General features: G+C 38.9%; 1 protein-coding gene across 2 annotated transcripts; it reads left to right on the top strand.

The window, feature by feature from the left end:
• The first annotated feature begins 1,070 nt into the window (after positions 1 to 1,070).
• Positions 1,071 to 22,922, top strand: rnf122 (ring finger protein 122). Of its 2 annotated transcripts, none has more exons than XM_074637431.1 (6): positions 1,071 to 1,466; positions 8,616 to 8,772; positions 19,062 to 19,107; positions 19,204 to 19,245; positions 19,352 to 19,434; positions 20,575 to 22,922. In XM_074637431.1, exons 1-6 carry the CDS (start codon positions 1,442 to 1,444, stop codon positions 20,687 to 20,689), a joined length of 468 nt encoding a protein of 155 aa, XP_074493532.1. In that variant the 5' UTR covers positions 1,071 to 1,441; the 3' UTR covers positions 20,690 to 22,922. The 2 variants fall into 2 exon arrangements, with proteins under 2 accessions (XP_074493532.1, XP_074493533.1); XM_074637432.1 differs by having other exon boundaries at positions 1,298 to 1,466; positions 19,355 to 19,434; positions 20,575 to 20,822.
• The last annotated feature ends 408 nt before the right edge of the window (positions 22,923 to 23,330 follow it).

The following is a 23,330-nucleotide window of genomic DNA, read 5'->3' on the forward strand; positions in this document are numbered from 1 at the left end:
AAAATAGTTTTTATTTACTAGCCTTTATTAGTTCAATCAAATGACCGTAACAAATTAATAATTACCATTTAACGGCTGCAACTAAAGATTGTTTATATCATTAATTAATTTAATAATTATTATTTCATCTTATTGTTTGGTCTAAAAACTATAGTGACAAAATTATGAATCATTGCTATCATAATTTCAGAGCCCATGGTGATGTTTTGTTCAACCAACAGTCCAAAACCATTCAAAAATATTAAAGGTCCAGTGTGTAGGATCTGGCTGTATATCTAGCGGTGAGGTGAGGAGATTGCAACCAACTCTCCCGTGTTTCAAGCGTGTTGGAGAGCTACGGTGGCCGACGCAAAAATGCAAATGTCTCTCTCTAGAGTCAGTTGGAGCAGAGCCAGTGTGTAGAGTGTGTGTGTACATGGGAAGTGAGTGATGAAACAAGAGAGAGAGAGCGGCGGTGGCGACGGTAGCGAGTAACGTTATTGACTCCGGCCAATTCAGGAAAAGATAACATGTTTGGTTTATCGGTTCTGGGCTACTGTCGAAACATGGCGGTGCAACATGGCAGACTCCCTATATAGATATAAACGGCTCATTCTAAGGTAACAAAAACACAACGATTCTTATCAGGTGATCATACACTACAGAAAACATACTATTATATTCTATTTCTGCCAATAGATCCCCAAATGTTACACACTGTTCCTTTAAGTTTACAACCACATAAAAAAATGGATAGAAAGTGTTGGAGAAAAGGGGGTTCATAGGGGTCCACAAGTAAGTTTTGCCCCAGGGCCCCCCTAGAGTGGTAATCCGGGCCTGTACCAGAGAGGACTTTGACTCATGACCTCAGTATTCTTTCTCCTGGCAATAATTAGCCTATAAAACACACATGCATGAGGAAACCGGAGATATGATGGCAGAAAACACACAGCAGACCGTCACAACACACACCAACACCAGGCTGCCTGCTGATTGGTCCTCCCGCCCGTCAGTCACGTCTGCTGGGGGCGGGACTAGTCAAATCCAGCCAGTGCTCTAGTTTCTCCCACAGATGCTGCTGCTGCTGGGTCAGTGTTATGCCGTCTATTAATAATAACAGAGTCGAATCAGCCACAGCGAGGAGAAGAAGAAGGGGGAGAAGGGGGAGATCCACATCACCATTTCTCCTGTTTTTTCAATCCTTAGTGATGAACCAGACAGTGTGACAAAGACCCGCTGCAACTTCACACAAAAACCGCTTTTTATCCACCTTTTTATTTTATTTTTTTACAGGTGCCATTGTCTCGTTGAACCTCTCTCTCACAGCTGGCAGACAGACAGTCTTCTGGCTGTGCTCTGGGCTCATTACTGCGGTCATCTCTCTGCTCGGGTCTGCTGCTGCTTGTTGGTAAACACGGATCAGATCCCTCCGGAGAGGACGAGGACTCCCTCTGGTGCATTGATGCACCCGTTTCAGTGGTGTAACGGTGAGCACTCATTTTATACTGTGAGGCCTCTCTCTGACATACTATGTGCAATACAGCCTGTTATTTTAGAGTCAATCTCTGGTGGCAGTGATATGATAGAGCAAGATTGTAATCTCTTAATCGCTCCAGTGCTTTCTAAATTTAATTTAATTTAAATTTTTATTTTTTAATTTCTATTGTGAGAAATTACCTTTAGAAATCCTTAAGAAAATCACTCCTTATGTGGTGCTTAACAATGACTTTAAATAAGCGTCCTACACTTTATTATAACACCACCAATTTAGAATTTATAAGCAGTATACAAACATGTCATGAATAGTTTATCACTATAATATAGTTGTATATTATTAATATAGTTGTTTAAAGTCTTTTTTCTTTTTTACCAAATATTTTTATTAGGAAGCATGTGCATGTCAGTGATACAGACTTCTGTGGGGTGTGTATCATGTCTCATTTTTTATTTATATCAGCAGAAACAGAAAATACTAGGAATTAAGGGCAAACAAAAATGGAGACAAGCAAATACAAAGAACATAAGTAGTTAAAGGACCCCCGTTCCCCCCCAAAAAAACCCAAACAAACAAAAAATAAATAAATAAAATAAAACACAGACAACACCCTAAAGGCACACAAATCAGGGAGACATATACAGTATATACATCAACATGTAGTTGTTTAAAGTCTTATATACAGTATAAGTGTTTATTAATGTATTTGTCAACAACTTTAACTCCATGTGGAGGCCCCACAGAAATGAATGACAATAAATCACAGTTGTAATAATGATAATAATGTCTACATATGATGAGTCATAATTGCTGACAAATACTGTAAAGTAACAAACACTTTAAAAATGTCCTTATATCTGCATATAACTACATTATTAGAGCTGCAACGATTAATTAATTGACAGAAAATTAATCAGCAAATATTCTAATAATTAATTTTTTTTTTTTTTTTTTTTTGTCATTTTTCAAGCAAAAATAGGCTTCCTAAATGTGATGATTTTATTTCTCATATATGAAAGTAAACTGAATATTTTTGGATTTAGGATTTTTCACAAATTTTCAAAATTATAGACCACAATTAATAGGGAAAATATTCGACAGATTAATTGATAATAAAAATAAATAATGAATATTACAAATAATATTACATGTGTTGTATACTGCTTATAAATGCTAAATAGAAGGACTTAAAGGTAAGTGTTACCCACTTATTGATTGCATTTTAAGTTACCTTCAGTTTCCCTTTAATATTCTAATAATATTCTTGATTTCTTTGTGGTGATGAACATGTTAAAACAGCAATTATCTGAATGTTTTAATCAATTTGTGTATTGATTGGTAGAATACGAGACTGCTTAATCAATAAATCCTTTATTTCCATCTAAATTACTTCTATTTGAGAGCCACACAAGGCCAGTCATTGTGCTCTCTGTGTAACATTTTGCCTCTCTGGGTAATCTTGTTTACACTGACTGACTCTATCTGCAGTCTCTCACACTCTTAACACTCTTCCCCGGCCTCGACCAATTATCTCCAAAAGCCAAAAAAGTCTGAACAACTTTCTCTGTCTTGTTTGAAAACGGCTGTTTGCGTCTGGAGGTGCGTCTGTCATGCTTAAAACAAAATGAATCCCTTCATGGCGGTGAAATGGTGCGTCGGTTGTCACGGTGAGACCTGCTGAAGATGATGGATTGGTCGTCTCTTTTCCTCTGGCTTTGCCTATTTGAGTGCAGCCGCCACAGCAGCCTCCTCGGTGGACTGTTGGTGGTGTTCAGACAAGAACAATTACTCCCTTTGTGCTGCTCAACTCCCCTGCTATTCATAGGGGAAATAGTACACACACACACACACACACACAGTATCAAAGAGTGACATTCTGCTGAAAAATGAAGCGGTATCAGGCAGCCACACAGCTCAGCTCTGTGTCAGTGTATCTGTGATCAGGCCTACCGTGTTGATGTGTGACACATGTAGCACTTTCATGCATGTGATGGGGACTTTTGGGCCCAACCTACTTTTTTCTTCCTCTTCGGCAGCAGCAGTCATGCAGGCAGGCTTGAGTGTTTCCCCCCCCATGTGAACTGTTGAATATTTGATGGGAAGTTCTGTCTTTAATGCGAGCAGCAGCAGCGGCAGAAGCAGCTTTGTGTGAACACGGCGTATATAGGACAAAACCCTAGCAGGCATCTCATAGGAGCTGTCAGGGAAGCTGCCATAGTCGAGGTATTTTACAGCTCTATCGAATCACGGAGGGACTTTCCTGCCTTTTTGAACAACAACACGAGAATCTGTCAATACGACCGACTCAGATTCTCTCAAAATGAGAACTTTCGCTATAGCTAGCCTTCATCCTTTTTTCCCCGCATCTGCTACTCTTGGCGCCATGGCAACGGGCGCCTCCTGAGTGGGCCAATATATAGGTCAGTGGTCATGCAGGGCTCGACCCAAAGCAAAATATCACATATAGCTGTCTGCTCTCCATGCATACAAAAGGTGGAGGGAAAAGACGTGAGCGCCCATCCATACTGACAGACAGACACAAAGATATGAATACAAATGACCCAGATTTGGGTTGTGAGTCTGCAGCAGCTTCACAGGTGATACGTGCCATCAGCTGTGCAGTGACATGAATCATGAATACAGAAACATATACTCCCCCCCCCCACCCCCCCTCGCTGTGTGTGTCTCTTTGTCTGCTGACGATCTCTGTGAAGCAGATTGTTTGACACGATGTAAAGATGATGGAGAAAATTAGGTTTACATCTATACAGCTGCCTGTTTGTCTGCATGTGTCTCACGTGTGTCCAGCCACCATTGTGGACACTGAGGTCATGCCCTCATTGATATATTAATATGGAGGAGAGAACTCCATGAAAAGGAGTTTTACATTTACATGATGACGCACATTTTTTAAAGGCTGAATCTGATTAAATATCCAAACATTAGACAGTTTTTAGGCAAGAGAAGGGACTTTCTGGCTCAACATCACCTATACTTCCAGGGCATATGGGGAAGGGAAAAAAGTCCCTCTCTCAAAATTCCACCTAAGTAAAATTACAGAAGTGTTATCAACAGATACTTAAAATATCAAAGGTAAAAGTATCTGCAGAAACCCCCCCACCACCAGACACATATATTATTATATTCCATTATTATATTTGTATTAAAGTACTGTGTAGCTGTTCGAGGTGAAGCTAGTTTTAACTTCTTCTTTATAGAGAGCAGAGATGATAAAAGCGACCAGCAGCTCTGTAGCTCGCTTTGTCGGTCGGTCAACAAAAATTCCCACACCCTTTGGCGGCCACAGATTTCACCCTAGGAGGCTGAAATTTTGCATGGAGATCAAGTATTGTGCGGTTGTGTGTGTGTGAATGCATGAACGCGTGGATGCATGCGCGTATGTGGTCGCAGTTATTTTGAATTCGCGTTTGACTTTTCTCAGATCTTTGCATTTTTGTGAAATATTGGATATTGGATTTTATCTTTTCGACTTCAAGTTTAATTGGTTATTTAAAGGAACAGTGTGTAGGATCTGGTGGTATCTGTGAGATTGCAACCAACTGAAGCCTCTCCCGTGTGCCAAGCATGTTGGAGAGCTACGGTGGCCGACGCGAAAACGCGAATGGCCCTCTCTAGAGCCATCTGGAGCAGAGCCAGTGCGTAGAGTGTGTGTGTATGTGGGAAGTGAGTGGTGAAGCGAGAGAGAGAGAGAGCGGCGGCGACGGCAGCGAGTAACATTATTGACTCCGGCCCAAGCAGGAAAAGTAAACAGTGTTTGGATTGTTCGTTCTGGGCTACTGTAGAAACATGGCGGACTCCATGGAGAGAGGGGACCTGCTCCCTATGTAGATATAAACTGCTCATTCTCAGGTAACAAAAACACAACGATTCTGATTTTCAGGTTATTATACACTAAAGAAAACATACTTATTAATATTATATTCCATTTCTGCCAATAGATCCCCCTAATTGTTACAAACTGGTCCTTTAAATGATACCCTCTGAACTCTTTTGGTGGTTCTGTTAACACCTCGTAGCCATTTGAAATGTGACAAAGGGCTGACTTATTGTAAGGGGTCACATGCCAAAAAGATTGGGAACCACAGTGGTTTAATCTTTATTAACCTATTGTATTTTATAAGCTTATCATGTTTTTTTTTAATTTAAAATATGAATCTGCAAAGTAACTTGTAACTATAGCTGTCAAAATAATGGCCGTCTGTAATGTAGTGGAGTAGAAATATAAAGTAGCTTCAAATGGAAATACTCAAGTAAAGTACATACAGTATCTCAAATTTGTCCAAAAGCACGGCACTTGAGTAAATGTACTTATTACTTTCCACCACTTTATACTGTAAGTGTTGTTGGAGTTTTGACCTCTTCAGATTGTATTCAGGGGAAAAAAACTAAAGAAATCAAAAGGTGTTTAGTATTCTCCACTACAATTACATACACTGCAGTGTAGAAAAGGCTTTGAAACAAAATTTCGACCATAATGTAGGGAGATATGATTTACAGAAAATATAATTGAATGGTTAAATGAATACATAAAATGTGAAATTTGGTGTTTTCTCTTTAAATACTCAGAAAATTGTTCAGAGTTTGGTTGGTGGCCAGTAAATCTTTTCTTAATAAAGTTATAGTTTTGACTCCTGTATGATCCTGGCTGTATGGCCCTGCACACGTCCTTCAGTTTGTGTTTAATTTACAAACGCAGAGGTCTCTGTTAGTGATCATCTCTCGCTGAGTGAAGTCATATAGCGGTGGAACTTCAATGTGTAGCCATCGACGAGCCTCGATAAATGGAGCATCACTGCTCATTCAGAGAGAGTGGAACTACGAGGCGGGAAGTATTGATCCGCTCATACTGCAATTTCCACTGTGAGGCGGGAGAAATGTCAAATAGAAATGTCAACGTGTCACTTTGGCTGCAGGACTGACTAGAAATACCACGATCTATAGAAAAAAATGTGACACAAGAAAACAATACCCATCACAGGTATATGAAACTGGTAAAGGTCTCCATTTATCCATCCATCTGTTCTTCCATCCCCCATCCGTCTGTCCATCCATCCATCCATTTTCTAAATCATCCATTTAATTGTCCCTTTTGTCAAGCCATCTGTTTGTCCATCTATCCATGCGTTCATCCATCCATCCTTTCGTCCGGCTATCCATGTGTCCATTCATCTGCTTTTTGCTTCGACACCAAATCCTCCGCCATCGTCTTGTCTGTGAACTCTCTCTCGTCCCTGTGTGTGAAATCTGACTCCTGCTACTCTGCGCTGAGACTCCGTACGGAGCAGACACTTTCACTTTCAGTTTGTAGCGTCCGTCGTCCGACTATGTATTGATAACACGGCACTGATACGCGAAAATGAACTAAATGGGTTTTATTTCTATAAAAAAAAAGCGAAACAACGGTGAGGGCGATGGGCAAGTAATGAAATCGGTGTATGCCCGAACACTGTGTAACACCGTTAACACAGACTACCGCGGCAAGGCTACTGCCTATTTATCTATGTATCTATTCATCCATCCATCCCACGGTGGACAGGTTGCCGGTCCATCTTAAGACCAGTGAACATAGACAGACAACACATTCACACCTACAAACAATTTAGAGTTTCCAGTCCACCTGACCTGCATGTCTTTGGACTGTGGGAGGAAACTGAAGCAGAGAAACAGGAAGAATATGCAACCTTTACATAAAAAAAGAGTAGCTGGTGAATTTGTTTCTTAATTGTGCAATTTCATACAATACAGTTTGTTTCTGCTATGAGATAAGTTGCTGCCGTGTCGCTGGGAAGAGTCTGGATTTCTCTACTATGATTAAACACTACAGCCGCTGATTTCAGTCAATCAGTGGCTGTAGTGTTTGATCAACATGAAAACCTGCAGAAACACTGTGCGGCACACAGTCTCCACATCCTGTTCATATCAGCAGACCGGAATGAGTCCTGTGTAAGCTCCGATTCACTATCACTCACTGGGTTAGTGTGACCCCGATCTCACAAAGCCCCCTCTCACATGCAGATACTGACTTCTCATTAGTCATGCAGACACACACAACACAAGAGTGCCCTCTGTGTCTCTTTGTCTCCGTCTATCTAATCTCCAACTTTTTCTCTGCGTTAGTTTCTCCCTTGAGATCTGGGAATTCACGGTTCTTCTCAATTTATTTATACGTAATAAATAACACTAATAAACACTCGCCATCAAATAATGTAAACTGCACACATAGTGCAACACGTCCAATAGTCATGGCCACATTTGTTCTTCAGTCCTCCCCCTCCCCCGCCTCTCTACCTCTGACCTTGACAGCAGACAGCAGTGCCACAGTGATAATCTATTTCACGGTAAGACAAACACACACAGGAGTGTAGCGTCACAGCAAGAAGGATGAGAATGTGAAAACCATCTGTTTGGATTGGAGAACACTGCAAGGTTCTTCCTAAACGCACTCAGCTCGAGACAGAAAACAGTCATTGTTAGTGTATGTGAATGAAATGAATCACCTCCCTGTACAAGAATACAGATATCTTAATATAAAAAAATAGATTTTATGCTGCCATTTTAATCAAATTGCACCCACTGATTCTGAGAGTCTGAGTGATTTAATCAGTGTCTTACAAAATATAAAATTTTAATTCCACAAAAGAGGGCTGAGCAAATATAATCTTTAACGTCTATGGCTAACTGTTCTCGTCTGTCCTCTTCAATGCCTTTAAACTACCCTGACCTGTTATCAGACAAAGAAGTGTGGATCCACCGTGTTATAAGAGATAAAACCATGTTGCTTGGATACTGCATTAAGAGTGTTTTACATGTATAAGTATAACATTGAAAGGGACTCATTTGCCATCAAAGGAAAGTGCAGTGGCCATCTTTCGCTACCTCTGTCTCTCAGCCTTTGTGTCCGTGCATGTGTGTGTGTGTGTAAAGCTTCAATTTCTGACTTCCATTAGAGGCGGACACAGCTGCGGGTCTGACCCTCAGCTGCCCGTGAATAGTAGAGTACTTTAAATTCGGTACAGTTGCTTTCAGTTGTGTTTGAGATGTTCTTGTGTGTAGCAGCGTCAGGTCTTGTAAATGTCTTCTTGTAAATGTATTTTTAAATGTTCCCTCTGTCCTTGTTTAGGGTGCTTCTGTGGTCTGGGACTGGTTTACTCCAACAAGTCGTGCACCATGCCACCCATCACCTTCCAGGACCTGCCTCTCAACATCTACATGGTCATCTTCGGGACAGGCATCTTTGTCTTCATCCTGAGCCTCATCTTCTGCTGTTATTTCATCAGGTGAGGGGAGATGTGATTGAAAACAAGGAATGTGTGGAATAAAAATCAAGACTAAGATAGCTTTCTCAAGCCAACATTTAGTCTGTTTTCATCAAACTCAAACTCCGGTGCGGTTCGTTTGGGCGGTTGTGAACGCAGTAATCGTACTCTGGTGCGGACCAAAAACAACCGTTTCCAAGTGAAGCAAAACGTGGGCTGCCTGTGCATGCATTTGTTGAGATGGACACAGGTTTCCGACAGGTTAACATGAGAGGACTGACCTGGACTTCTGCAGAAGTCAGATGTTTGCTTGACGTCTGGGCCGAAGAGAACATACAGAATATGCTAAATAAAGTCTACAAAAATAGTGACATCTATAAGGTCATTTGAAATAAAGTGGAGGAGAAGGGACTTGTGCACACAGTAGATGCTCTTCTGTCTGTCTTCATCTCCCTCGTTTCAGTGCCCAGGACAGTGCCGCTGCCGCACTACTGTACACACACGCACCTCTACACACAACAAACAGTGATATCCGTCTGAGAATAACTAATAATCATTAATGTTGAATGTGAATAATGAATAATGTTGTTGGATTATTCCTTATTTCATGAGCTATTTGGGGATGTATATTTTATTATTACATACTTTTATATATTTATATATATGTATATATATATACATATATATATATAAAGACCCTCTAAAGGGTCCCTGTGTGGTTGTTTTGGTCTGCACCTGAGTACAGTTGCTGAGTTCAGATCTGCCCAAATTGTACCAAGCGGTGAACTAGAGTCTGACCAGACTAAACAGCGTCTGTTTAGGCTTTATGAGGCTGTACTGCAGCAGTGCTTTGTGTTAAATGTTAAAGTCAGCATGCTAACATGCTGATAAGAAGGTGCAATGTTTACCATATTAGTAGTGTGCTAGTACGCTAACGTTTGCTGATTAGCAGGAAGCATAAAGCACAATTGAGGCTGAAGGGAATGTCATTAGTTTTGCAGGTATTGGCGATGGCGCTAGAGGAAAAGTCAGGCAATCAACAAAGTAATTAGGGTTCATACTCCGCTGGACATGAATGTGTGTACCAAATTTCATGGCAATCCATCCAATAATTGTTGAGATATTTCAATCTGGTACAAATTGGTGGACCGGTCGACGTTGCCATCACCTAAAAACCTCCACAGTAGGGAGAAACAGTGAGGGAGGGAAGGAGGAAGGGAATGAAAGAGGAACAGGGTGACCTCTCCCTCTGTTGACTGTGAACTCCCTGATGAGCTGAGGGGACGTTTGTGTCTGAAGGACGGGATATGAGGCAACAGGAAGCAGCCCGTCACAATGTGTGAGGACAGCAGCGAGGAACACTGCAGAGAGACTCAGAATAAACACGACCTGAATAGCACACAGTGGGAGTACACTAACACATCACACATGGACGTCTGCAGTGTACAAAAGCTCATAGGAAACGTCAACACCTGAAGTAGGGGATGTTTTTGATCCTGAGCTGTCTTTGGATGACTGAGCTTCTGTATTTAGAAAATTACCCGACATCTCATAATGTGCTATTTTCGATATGACTTTGAATTGCTGCTCTTTTGTCAAAATGTCAAACAATTTGAAAAAACTTGTTTGTCGCCTGGAGACATACAGAGCAATCAGAATACAACTGCACGTCACTAACAGTTGGTAGCTGGTATCCAATAGGTATGCGGCGCCTTTTGCTCAATTTTGTGCATTTGCTTCCTGTGTTGTTCATTACTTTTTCTATAATAATTACTGCGGTGCCCGTTCAAAACATGCCTGTTCAGAACAGGCTGATTGCTTGGCCTGTGGCGTTGCTGCTTGCAGCTTTCTCAAGATCATACAAACAACTTCACACTCGACACTGCGCTTCCTTGGGTCCTCAGCAATACACCTGCCATGATATAGTTACATACGTCACACACCCAAGCCGCGTCTATTCACAGTCAGAAACACCGGTGAAATACACTCTGGGTCACAGGAAAAACCAGGGGCAGACTTTACCGTTAGGCAAGGTAGGCAACTGCCTGTAAGGGCCCCAAACAGCTATAGATTTATTATAATGTTTAGATATGAAAAATATTATATTATATATTATATTTATAATAATATATTATGTTACTATTCTTACTCATTGTAAACTGAAATAACTGACAAAAGGCCCCAAAAGCACTTAAAAATATGTAACTAAACTTTATACTACTTGCTGTTCTACTTCAGAGGAAAACATTGTAATACTACGATTTACCTGACAGAGAAATGATGTTGTTATGTTGAAGTTACGTTGCTGATTCAGGTTTTTATATATATATAATATAACAATTAAAATGTGATTCATTATTATCCAGTAAACTATCCAGCATCATATTAGAATTGAAAGCTCCACCTTGAACAGATGTTAATTAAATGTAAGTACATTGTGCTGTTAATGCCTCTTTTTCACTCTTCACTTGTAATAAACATTTGAATGCAGGATTTTTACTGTGCGGTATCAATAGTTTTACTGTTAATAGTTTGAGTAACCCACTACATCTGTGACTGCCAATACCAACATTCCCAGTTAGAGAAAGGGTGAAAAGTAAAGCTAGAAGTTTGCCTGGGGCCCCATATCACTAAATCCGCCCCTGAAAAACACACCCAGTTCGTGGCTAATCGCGATCAGAAACATCGGTAAAACACACTTAGCAGAGGTAATTTCTAAACAGGCGTATTAGTCGCTTGCTTTGACATAACCACCGCGGTGATAAAGTATAGCATGGATTAATTAGCTGAGGTATTTTGCTGGTGGTAATGTTAATAGTGTTTTAGGTTAGTATCAAGTCTTACAGCGGGGAAATACAGTCCCTAGAGGAGTACAACCATTTTGTAGGGCTGGGCAATATGTCAATATAATATTAATATCATGATATATGAGATGACATATTGTCCTAGATTTTGGATATTGAAATATCGTGATATGGCATAATTGTTGTCTTTTCCTGTTTTTAAAGACTGCATTACAGTAAAGTGATGTCATTTTCTGAACTTACCAGACTGTTCTAGCTGTTCTATTATTTACCCTTACCCACTTATTCATTATATCCACATTAATGATGATTATTTATCAAAAATCTCATTTGTAAATATTTTGTAAAAGCACCAATAATCCACCCTAAAATATCGTCGCAATATCGATATTGAAGTATTTGGTTAAAAATATTGTGATATTTAATTTTCTCCATATCTTACTCATGGGGGAATACACACCGAAGTCACGCAAGTAGCACTGGCTGCCACATCGGTGAAATACACAAACAGGCATATTAGTTGCTTGCTTTGACAAAATCACGGTTATAAAGTAGAGTATGTGTGTTTATAATCTATATAAAGCAAAAAGTCCTTGTTTTATAGTTAGATTACATATAAATGAATTCTCGAGGCAGCACCAATTGAAATAGATGACAGTGCCAACAACCTAATCAACTTCTAAATAAAACATAGTTTACTCTTGACCTCAAAACACCAGTTGACAAAAGACTATCACCATAGGGTCTATTTAGTAGCTGTTCTGGAGTTTTCAATCATATCATTCTACAATTAGAGACAACATTCATTGGATATTGTATAGGCCAATTACAGTATTTTTACTATCAGTATATTTAAAGTGGCTATAATCAATATTTTTCATAATAAAATTTTTTCAAATGTGAAAACAATGTGAAAGGGTTGCTCCTGGTGATGAACCTACAGTGTTTTATTACCTGAATTGGCAGCTTCACAGAGCTATAGTGAGTCGACTAGCTGGTGAACATAGCAGAGCATTTAGCAGCTAAAGAGCCAGATATTTCCCTCAGGGGTTGGTGGAGACCAAAACAGAGGTAAAAGAGGACAGGTGGACAGAAACATGACTGGATGTGTAAATAAGCAACTGTTTCACTATATCAACTTAAAATGGTGTTCCTACCTTGTTTCCACTGCCTTCAAGTGACCAAAAAACAGTTACTTAAGGTTTAAAATTGACAATCTGTTGGCCAATAAATAAATAAAGGATTTGGCAAAACAGTCTCACCCCGAGGTCCATTCAGTGGCTGTTCTGGAGCTTTTGACCATATCACACAATCTTCATCAGCAGATGGAGTTTGTCCAATGTCATTCATGTTGAACCATAAACTCCATATGCTGATGAAGATCATGCATCTTTGAGGCTCATGTTTTAATCCAACATGGACGAGAAAAGTAATTGAGTGCTCAGAAAAAATTGGAAAATCTGAACAACAGGACAACAGCTACTAAATTTACCTTTTTTTCCCAATTAAAAACATTCTTGGAGAGAGTAACAGGATGAAATGTTCCCAATATTAGGTGGTAAAAGTATTTTCATTTGGAGATCAATTATTTTGAGAAACACTAAATTCCTTTGTTTCAACTCGGAGGCAAACCTGAAGGAAATCTTTTAAAAGACAGGCATCAATTTAGAGTATTTTCTAATCTCTGGGATACTTTTACATTGTAGTTATTACCTAGAGAAAAGAACACCTTGCGGGCATATTTCTGTAATCATGAATGTTTTATTTGGCTTTGGCTCGGCACTAAATTGACCATCAACTCTTTCAGAAAAGCTCGATCCTTCCTGCTTCTCTTAAAGCACTTGCCTATGAATCATAACCAATGAGTCACTTCCTTTCGGCCCCATTAACAAGCTGAAAGTAGTCTTGGGTAGGAGTGTGATTGTGAATTCATTTATAGACCCGGTGATTCATCAGATGAATACTGAGTGATGAATGCCATTCTCTGTTGGGAGCAGGCTTCCTATTATACACTCAGACAGGCTCTCTTCTCTCAATCCAGTGTGTCAGGGAGTTTGTGATGTTCGATTTTAACATTACAGTCACTTTAAAAGCTGTCTCAATTCGTCTATGTGATATCTCCTCTTTTAATCAAACAAAGCACAAAAGCAATTATATCTTTTCAGCCTTCATATTCAAACAGTTGCTGTTATAATAGTGGAGCAAACTGGGGGTGTACGCAGCAGTACCTGCAATGTACAAGAGTGCAAAACCAGAAGGGTGCCAAAAGCACACACCAAAAATATCACATCTTAATTATACCCCAATGTGCGCCAACAGCAGCAGGTCTGTATTCAGTTTAAGGAGTAACACAGCAGCTACAGCAGTCAGAGAGATGCTATGAGAACCATAAGGTGCAAGCTGAAGGTGTACTTAAGTACTGTACTTAAGTACAATTTTGAGGTACTTTGACTTTACTTGAGTATTTCAATTTTATGCTTATACTTTATACTTCTACTCCACTAAATTTCAGAGGGAAGTATTGTAGTGCTGCAACGATAATCAACTAATCAATCAGTCGATCGACGGAAAAATAATCGACAACTATTTTGATAATCGATTAATTGTTTACTAATTTGTTATTTCATCAAAACAAGACATGTAAAGACATCACTTTGTAATTTGAAAAACTAGGATGGACATTTTTCACTATTTTCTGACATTTGTATAGAAAATAATTAGCAGATTAATTGAAAATTAAAATAATTGTTAGTTGCAGCCCTAAAATATTGTACTTTTTACTGCACAGCATTTATCTGATATACTTGTTACTTTACAGATCAGAACAAACAAAACACATGATGAATTTATTAAATATAATACTGTGCTATGCTTATGTATTAAAGTTTTCCAATAGAATGTTATAAATAATAACAGGGATACACAATTAATCGAATATTAATCACAATCAAGATTTGGGCTTCCCACAATTAAATGAACATGATCGACTGCAATATTGACATTTAAAATATGTGATCCGCTCATAAAAGTCTCTGCCGCACATCAAATCAAGTAATAAATGAACAGCCAGCCACCAGGGGGCGATCTAGATGTTTTGGCTTCACTTTTGTGGAGCTGTCATGCAGCTATACAGTATAACAGAGAGCAGACAGGCAAAATGAAAATGCACTGAATTTAGGTGAAGAAGAACCTTATTTCAAGTCATATTTTGATGCAAAGATTTGTACATTAGCAAGAATGTAGCACAACATGGAAGTGAAAGCAGTGCTCTGTGCCATAAAAATATAGTGTCCCTAAATCAATGAATACTCGTGATCTCAATATTGATCATTTTTATCATTGATTTTCATTTTGGCCATAATCGTGCAGCCCTATATAATAATATAACTCTTTGAAAGGGATCATTCTGCCCAGCTTTTACTTTAATGCTTTAGTACATTTAGCTGATAATACATTTGTGCTGAATGTAGGACTTTTACCTAGTACAGTATTTTTACAGAGTGGTATTGCTACTTTTACTTAAGTACAAGATATATTTCTTCCACCAAAGCAATACAGTGACTGAGCGCAGAGATATTAAGCCACCAGATCCCCAAATGAATTCACTGACTCATTTAATTTACTGCAAGTGGTCCTTGACACCGGACCTGTGAAATCCCCTGAAGGTCCAAAACCCAGAGGAGAGTTTGTAAAGCTTAACACGGTTGTTCATTAGCCAACAACAGGAACCATGACTGGTTATTGTGCTCAGTCAATCTTCTAATAATCAAAATGCTTCTCGAATCCCCCTGCAGTAATATACAGATAATATCTGACTGCTGATAACTGGAAAGGGAAACAGAGATTTGGTGAAATAAAGCAACAATTAATTAGAAAATGCTGCAGCAGAAGACTGAAGGTCATCTTCTATCACATGTGAACATAGTAAGAGAGTCAGCAGCTTATCGGGAGAGAGAGAGAGAGAGAGAGAGAGAGAGAGAGAGAGAGAGAGAGAGAGAGAGAGAGAGAGAGAGACGTCTATTAAGTTGGTTAAATCTGTGAAAAAATTGTTTCTAAGGAGAGACATCTGGCTTATAAAAGTTTGTCTCTGTAACGCTGAATGAGTTTACCTGGAACAATACATGTAACTGCAGCGATAGTGTAGGAGTGTAGCACAAGAATAATTTTAGACTTTTACCGTATTTAATTGTAATCAATAAATAAGTCTGACCAATCTGAGCTCCAGCTGTTGATCTACCAAATGACGTCTTTTGGGCTTCGAAGGTAGTCGAAGCTTCGCGGCGCAGCAGGCAACAGGCTTTCTCCATTTCCCGTTTCAGTGCCGCTGCCACACTACTGTACACACACGCACCTCTACACACAACAAACTGAGATATCCGTCTGAGAATAACTAATAATACTGAATGTTGAATATGAATAATGAATCATGTGGGATTATTCCTTATTTCATGGGCTATTTTGGGATTTATACATTATTATTACATACTTATACGTATATATATATACTGTATATAAAGAATAAAATTGATTACCATGGCAACGGTCGATGCTTCGAAGCATTCAGGTCAGCCCTAGTTAGAATAAAGTCTGTTAAAATGTATTCATGAAAGGAAAAGCAGTAGTTTGTTTGTAGTTTTCTGCACCTATCATTATATCACACACACCTGTTGAATGCATTGTTACTTCATACAATAAGAACTGCCTATAGCAGCAGCTATATGGGGATTTTTCTATTCTTGCAGACCGGGCACAATAGCTGAGCTGAAACACTGAAATCTCCGTCATGCCCCCCTTTCACCCACTTCACATCATTCTCCAGGCATGGGAAACCTCAACACATGTAAAATGTGTATCCTCACATTGTTCTGCATGGATGGTTGTTAGCAGCAATCAGTGTAAACAATAAACCAAGTGACAAACACAACAAATAACTGTCATTTCCTTACATAAAGCAGCGAGATCTGATTTTTTTATTTATTTTTTGAGGGGGGATTCAGATCACAAATAAACATTCATCTTTCGTCTCAGATGTTCTCACTGCATTTAGTTTCAGGCTCAAATCACAGACAGTGATAGACATTTGAGTCTATGTTTAGTTGTGTAAAAACAGGAGGCCAAAAATAACTGCCTGAACAGACGCAGCTCGCCAAGTGATAAAGATCTCCTCTCTATTGTTGGTTATGAGGGCGGTGCAAGGATTCAAAAACGCAACATACTCATTAACCGTGTTTGTGTATATATGTGCGTGGAAGTGTGTGTGTTAGCATTTGCATGATCAGTGTGTGAACAATGTGTGCGTGTGCTTGCTGGGGGAACGTGTATTTGTCTGTGGATGTGTAGCCGTTTGAAAAGACAGTTAATTATCAAAGCTTACCCTGCAATTACACAGCTTCTGTTACATGCAGTCCCATAATTTAACCGCACAAACTTAAAATCTCAGCCTGAATCCAATGACCTGCTGTTAAAGTCAGCTTAGAATAAATAAAGACATCTTTAGCTCTTAATAAACTAGGGAAAGTAGTGGAACTAAGTACATTTACTCATGTACTCAATTTACTTGAGTATTTTCATTTAATGCCACAATACTTTATACCTATTCCACTATATTTCAGGTTTCAAAATATTGTAGTTTTTAGTCCACTTTATTTATCTGTCAGCTATAGTTATAAGTTGCTTTGCAGATTAAGATTTTGCATACATAATTTATGATCAATTTATAAAAATATGATGCGTAGCAACGCTGGAGGAAATGGACTTCATACTAGAGAAAAGACGAGTCGTGTTCTCAGCTGGTCTGAAAAGAAAGGATCAAACGCTGTAAAGAGAGAGTAGTGCCCCCCTTTTGTGTTCATTTTCGTTTCTATTTTTGTTGTGGACTTTGTTCATTGTAATAACAACTGAAAAATAAATAAATAAGAAGTAGAAATATATATGTATATAAATGATGCATATGTATAGATTATATTACTCAAAAATATATAAAGTAGTTACAATGAGCTCCACTGCACCAGCTGCTTTCATTCTACAATATTAGTGGTCTTGCTTTCAATAGTTTAAGTATATTTGCTGATAATATTAATTTTACTTAAAGCTGCACTAATCAATATTTTCATAGATCAAATGACTATGTGTAATGTTAAAGGGGTCGCCCACAGTTAATGTAGGTTTAAGTACATTTTTGTGATAATCCCTCTGTACTTTTTCCACTGGGAGAAGAAGAATTTAGATCTTTTACATAAGCATATAAGCAATGCCATGTAGAAATACTCATTACATGCAGTCCTGCATTGATAATTGCAGTCCTGAAGTATGAGTAGAAAATGTACCTTAGAGTGATTTCACACCTAACCCGTAAAATTAACTCAGCTCCGTTTGCCTGGTGCGGTTCATTTGTGATGTGAAATATGATTTTAGCATGATTTCAAAAGCTAAACTACTAATAAATCCATCTGTTAAGGAAGCAATCTTATTGATCTGTATAAGGCCATGTATAAGCAAATCAGCAGGTATTTTCCCTGATTTAATAGGTAAAAAGCACCGTGACAGCGCTCCCACAGTAATACGCCTCATGAGAGTGTCCGTGCGTTGCACTATGCGTTCACACCATTCAACTGGGAGCGCGCAAAGGTGCTTTTGTACTGTCCTGTCTCTACCATTATTCATTAGAACATGTGGCCGATTTGCAGTTTAATAATACTAATAATGCTTATAATCAGTTATTTCTTCGTGACACCAAAGAATACAAATATACACATCAGAAGCATTAAAGTGCTGCATAACCTTTGGTCAACCACTAGAATTTGATTTCCCCATGTGGGTCCTAATGATACAGGATAACAATCCATGTCCAATGTCCAATCAACGAGTCACCTGTCAGTCTGTAACTTCATGTTTACTGGTTTGTTTGTAAAAATTCAGCGTGAACAGGAACCGGACACAAACTAAAATGCAACAATGTATAATTTAAATAATATATAATCCCTTTGGTCCAGACCAAATGAACCTAACTACAGGTGTGAAAGCTAAAACATCAAAAGTAAAGTACTCATCATGCAGAAAAAAATGGCCCCTATGAGTGCTATCTTATTATATTATTGGATTAGTATTAATGATGTGTAAGTAGCCTTTTACTGCTGTAGTTAGTCAAGGTGATGCTAATTTTAATGTAATGTTAGTTAGTTTATAACAACTATTTTCTTTGATGATCACATGTTCTATATGTAAATAATCTGCAAAGTTACTAGAAACTATAGCTGTCAAATAAATGGAGTGCAGAACAAAGTACAATATTTCCCTCTGTAAGTATAAAGTGTCATGATATGGAAATACTCAAACACTGTATTTAAGTACAGTGCTTGAGCGACTTTCTACTTTTGCTTAATTAAAGGATCTGAATCCTTCTTCCATCACTTTAAACAAGATGTACATGCAAAGTATGGTTGATTGAAGGTTTTACAGATTGTAAAACAAGGTTATTTATTAATCTGTTTCTCTATTAATCAACAGCAAACTACGACACCAAGCCCAGAGTGAGCGGTTTGGATACAGAGAGGTAAAGCCTGATGTTAATATTTAAGCACAATTTAAGGTCTAGATAAAAAAAAAGAAGAAATCTCTTAAACATATTTTGTTTTTGTTACTCCTACAGGTGGTTTTAAAAGGAGATCCTAAAAAGTTGAATCTTCATGGGGTAAGGATGTGATTTACAAAACTTTCATAATGTGAAACAGAAAATGATGCATGATAATTCCATCAAATGACCGGTCCTCACTCCGTCCTGTTTGTCACTTAAACAGCAGACGTGTGCCGTGTGTCTGGAGGACTTCAAAGTGAAAGACGAGCTGGGAGTGTTGCCATGCCAACATGCTTTCCACAGGAAGTGAGTACAGGAGGGCACAGTCTCTTTTTCTCTTGTTGTTTTGGTTGATTTATTCCCGACTATAGCGCGGCTCTACGGGAGCTCTCGTTCATCGACGCTGACATTCAGGAAGGAGTGGTCAGGGCAATAGCGTATCCCAGCATGCACCGGGTAGACAGCAGGTAGAATAAGTGCTAAGATCTTGCAGGGGGAAGCATTCCTGATGTTTATTAGGTGTCTAAAATTGTGATTTTCTCGCAGTCATCTTGAACATAAGGATCATTTTTTTTAATATCAATATCAATCAGGAAAGACTAAATGAAAGAGAGGCATTAAGAATAATGAGATGGATATGTTTGACTTATGCCCTGATGGATATGCCCTCTGTCAGCTGATTGAGTTGGAAGCAGGAAAAAGGAGAGAAAGAGAGAGAAAAATCTAATAGAGTAAGCATGAATATAATATATATAGTATATAGTAAGACTGGCTGGAGGAACGTGGGCAGAAAATTCCTTAGTGGGACCTTTACAGCGCGGGAAAGCTGAAGTATTGGAGAAAATTCGAGCAGGAAGAAAGAAGAACTTAACTCATAGAGCAATAAAGGAAAAAACGTGAGAGAAAAGGCCCGTCCTTAATGAACTCTCACCCAAGCTTCATATAAATACAGGGCTCTCACATGCTCATGTATGGGTAGTGGTGAAATGTAACCACGTACATTTACACACGTCCTGTTTTGAGGCACATGTACTTTACTTAAGTACTTTCATTTTGTGCTACTTCATCCCTCTACTTCACTACATTTAAGAGGCAAATATTGTACCCTTTACTCGACTACAACAGTTATAATTGACTAGATACTTTGAACATACAACTTTTACATACGAAAGTTATGATCAGCTCATTAAAAATAAAATATCATTGTTATAGATTAAATTCCCAACAGTATACTGTAAATTAGCTACAAGCCAACCAGCTAAAACATCAAAATGCTGCCAACACAATGAACACTCGTACTTACTGCTTTTACTTTTAATACTTTACAAGAACATTTTAATGCGTTTAAAGTAAAATCATGAAGGCAGGACTATTATTTTTATTTGATAATGTTGTATTGTAACTTTTACTTAAAAGATCCTCTCTTGTCTGTGATCCCCTGCACAGGTGTCTGGTAAAGTGGCTGGAGGTGCGCTGCGTCTGCCCCATGTGCAACAAACCCATAGCGGGCCCCCCTGAGCAGCACCACAGCATAGGGACTCTTCTGGATGAACTGGTGTAACCTCTCATCCCCCGCCAGCCTGGGTGGGCGCCGGCGCCCGGGCCAGACCAGCTGATATAAGTTAGCAACCAACAAGAAGAGGGACACTGTTTTGCTGTTAAAAACGCAGCAAAAAAACACCAACATGATGATAGTAAGTTGGGGTAACCTAGTTACCACCCGGAGAAAGACTCTGAAGGATGCTGTTGCCTAGCAACCATCTCTGAGATGGCAACACGACACCTTGTGGTGTCTAAGAGATTATCTCCAGCCACCCACACATCACTCCACCACTCTTCACTCTTCAACATCCCCCCTCTCCACCCGCTCCGTCACATCTTCTCTTGTTGCCTCGGGTCAGGTTAATGGCACCACTGAAGAAGAGTTTCATTTTTCACAACGATGTGGACAAGTGAGTGTTGAAGGATGACAGCGCTGGGTAGGAGGCACTGATCCCCTCCGAGCATGTATGAGTGTTGTATGTCACGGTGGTCACTGATATGAAATATTATCAATATCGGCTGAGGTTTTTAAAACTCGTGCAAAATTCTTTCAGACAAGAAAATCTGAGACAAAACCACAGACAAATAAATATTTCAACATCCACGAGCACAAGATCATGTTGATGGAAGATACAGTCAATTCTTAAAGATGCTAAATGCGAAATTGGGAGCATTTCTATTGCCTCTGCACGGCTCTCAACATGGCAACAGCTGAGCCGGCGGCTCGTAGCTAACGGTGCTAACAGTGCTAACAGTGAAAACAACAGCCACACTGCTGACAGAGATAACAGTGTTTACCTGAGAGGGAACTGGAGGGTGGGTGCTACGCTTCCACAACGGCGGCGGCGGCTGGGACAGCGTTATCAGCTGTAACCGCCGTATGAGAGCAGTGCAGAGTGGCGGCCGTTAGCTAGCCAGTGGGGCACGCTCACATAAACTAACATGCACTCAAAGCACGCGCGGCCGACCCGGCTATGTCAACAAAGTGAAGAGCTTGAAAAGCTCGGATAACAACTCACACAGAGGGAGAGTGACTTCATTCTCTGCTCAGGTAGACATTACTCTTCTATATCTTTACATAACAAATAGTTGCTATTAATGCTCTGGCTATTGTATAGAGCACCTTTAAAAAAGAAGAAAAAAAACAGGTTGAACAAGGGTTTGATAAAAATGTCTGGAGCCGTCTAGATATGAAGGCTGGAAGAGAATAAATAATACTGTGGTGAAGACATAGATAAGTTGATTAAAACTGCTTTTAATTTAAGGAAATTAAAAACTTTTTAAAAAAGATTTGTGCCTAAGATTATAAATTGAAGTCACACTGGTTAAAAAAAAAATGATGAAAAAGGTGGATTCAGGCGTCATCAATGGGACCTAAATTATTCATATTACTTAGAAGGAGCAGCTCAAGCTGTAGTCCACGAGTAGCAAATTACTCAGTATTTCTATGAAGTCAAACCAATTGATTTGTTGCTGATATGTGCATCTGATGCTGATGTGTAAAACATATTGGTGCCCACCTCTATAGTGATATCATGTATGTTCTACGTGTTGTTTTTTCCTTCTGGGATGTTTTATTGTTCAGATATGTTTTTCTTGTGTTAATATAGATGGAAGGAACTGACACTTCCTGCTTTTCACTGTAACAGTTTGGTTCTTTGTTGAAATATGTTGATTTTGTTAAGATATTGCACTTTAAATTCACACAAAAAACAGCCTTTGTTCCTTGATAGACTAAGGTTTGGATGCAGCACAGCAGGTCCTTTGTTTTTCAGGTGTGGTGACTCTTTTATAAAAGTCTGTGAAGTATCTGAGATGTTGCTTCATCTGAAGAGAAGCAGCAGTACAGATGCTCGGTGTTGTTCTGTGAATTCATCTGGGAAGCAACTAAATCTCACTTTCATACATTTCTGTGGCATTATTGCTGGTGACTCTGTTTTTACATTCCTCAGACATAGTTTTTTTTTTGTTACTTACAGCGATTCAGAAAGCGAAACACTGCCTAAAATTGAGCACAAAACTCACAAAAGCACATTGTCCAGATACAGAAGGCACCTGCACTGTAATTAAAAGCCAAACACAAACACACATGTGAGGCTGTTGAATTCACATGAGGCCGCCGCGTGCCAAGAAAAGAAAAGAAAAGAAAATGTCAAAGAGATTTGTTCACTCTGATTCTGGCCACATTCCACATTTTGTAATCCAAACAGATGTAAATAACTTGAAACAATAATAAATACAGTTGTCTGTTTTGTTCAGCTTCCCTTGTTTATTTCTTGGTAGTCGTGTATCTGGCGCCATCATCAGGTGAAATACGGTATTAAATTATTCTATCTAGATCACTGGCTTTCAACCTGTTTGGCTTTTGACTCTTTAAAGCCGAACAGTATAGTCCATGCAGATGTTTTATGACTGTTTTGTTTGCACAGGGGTTTGACATATCTGTCTCTGAGATTCGTCAATTTAAAATAACTGCAAGGCTAGATACCATGAAGATAATTAAGATTTTATTATTATTATTATTATTTGTATTATTTGTATTATTTGTATTATTTGTATTATTTGGGAAAGTAAAAGTGCGAAAAATGTTTTGTTAATCCTAAAGAGTATGGATTTATTCTGGCAGTGTATGTGTTTGAATCAAGTATTTGCTTGATGCC

Source organism: Sebastes fasciatus, chromosome 6 (genome assembly GCF_043250625.1).
Source record: "Sebastes fasciatus isolate fSebFas1 chromosome 6, fSebFas1.pri, whole genome shotgun sequence".
NCBI lineage: Eukaryota > Metazoa > Chordata > Actinopteri > Perciformes > Sebastidae > Sebastes > Sebastes fasciatus.

What these genes read in the sequence shown, in the direction of transcription:
- rnf122 (XM_074637431.1), top strand. Translation starts at nt 1,442, where the DNA reads ATGCACCCGTTTCAGTGGTGTAACG. An exon ending in AGCGGTTTGGATACAGAGAG is followed by an intron (nt 19,108 to 19,203) that starts GTAAAGCCTGAT and finishes TTACTCCTACAG; the next exon opens with GTGGTTTTAAAAGGAGATCC. An exon ending in CAACATGCTTTCCACAGGAA is followed by an intron (nt 19,435 to 20,574) that starts GTGAGTACAGGA and finishes TCCCCTGCACAG; the next exon opens with GTGTCTGGTAAAGTGGCTGG.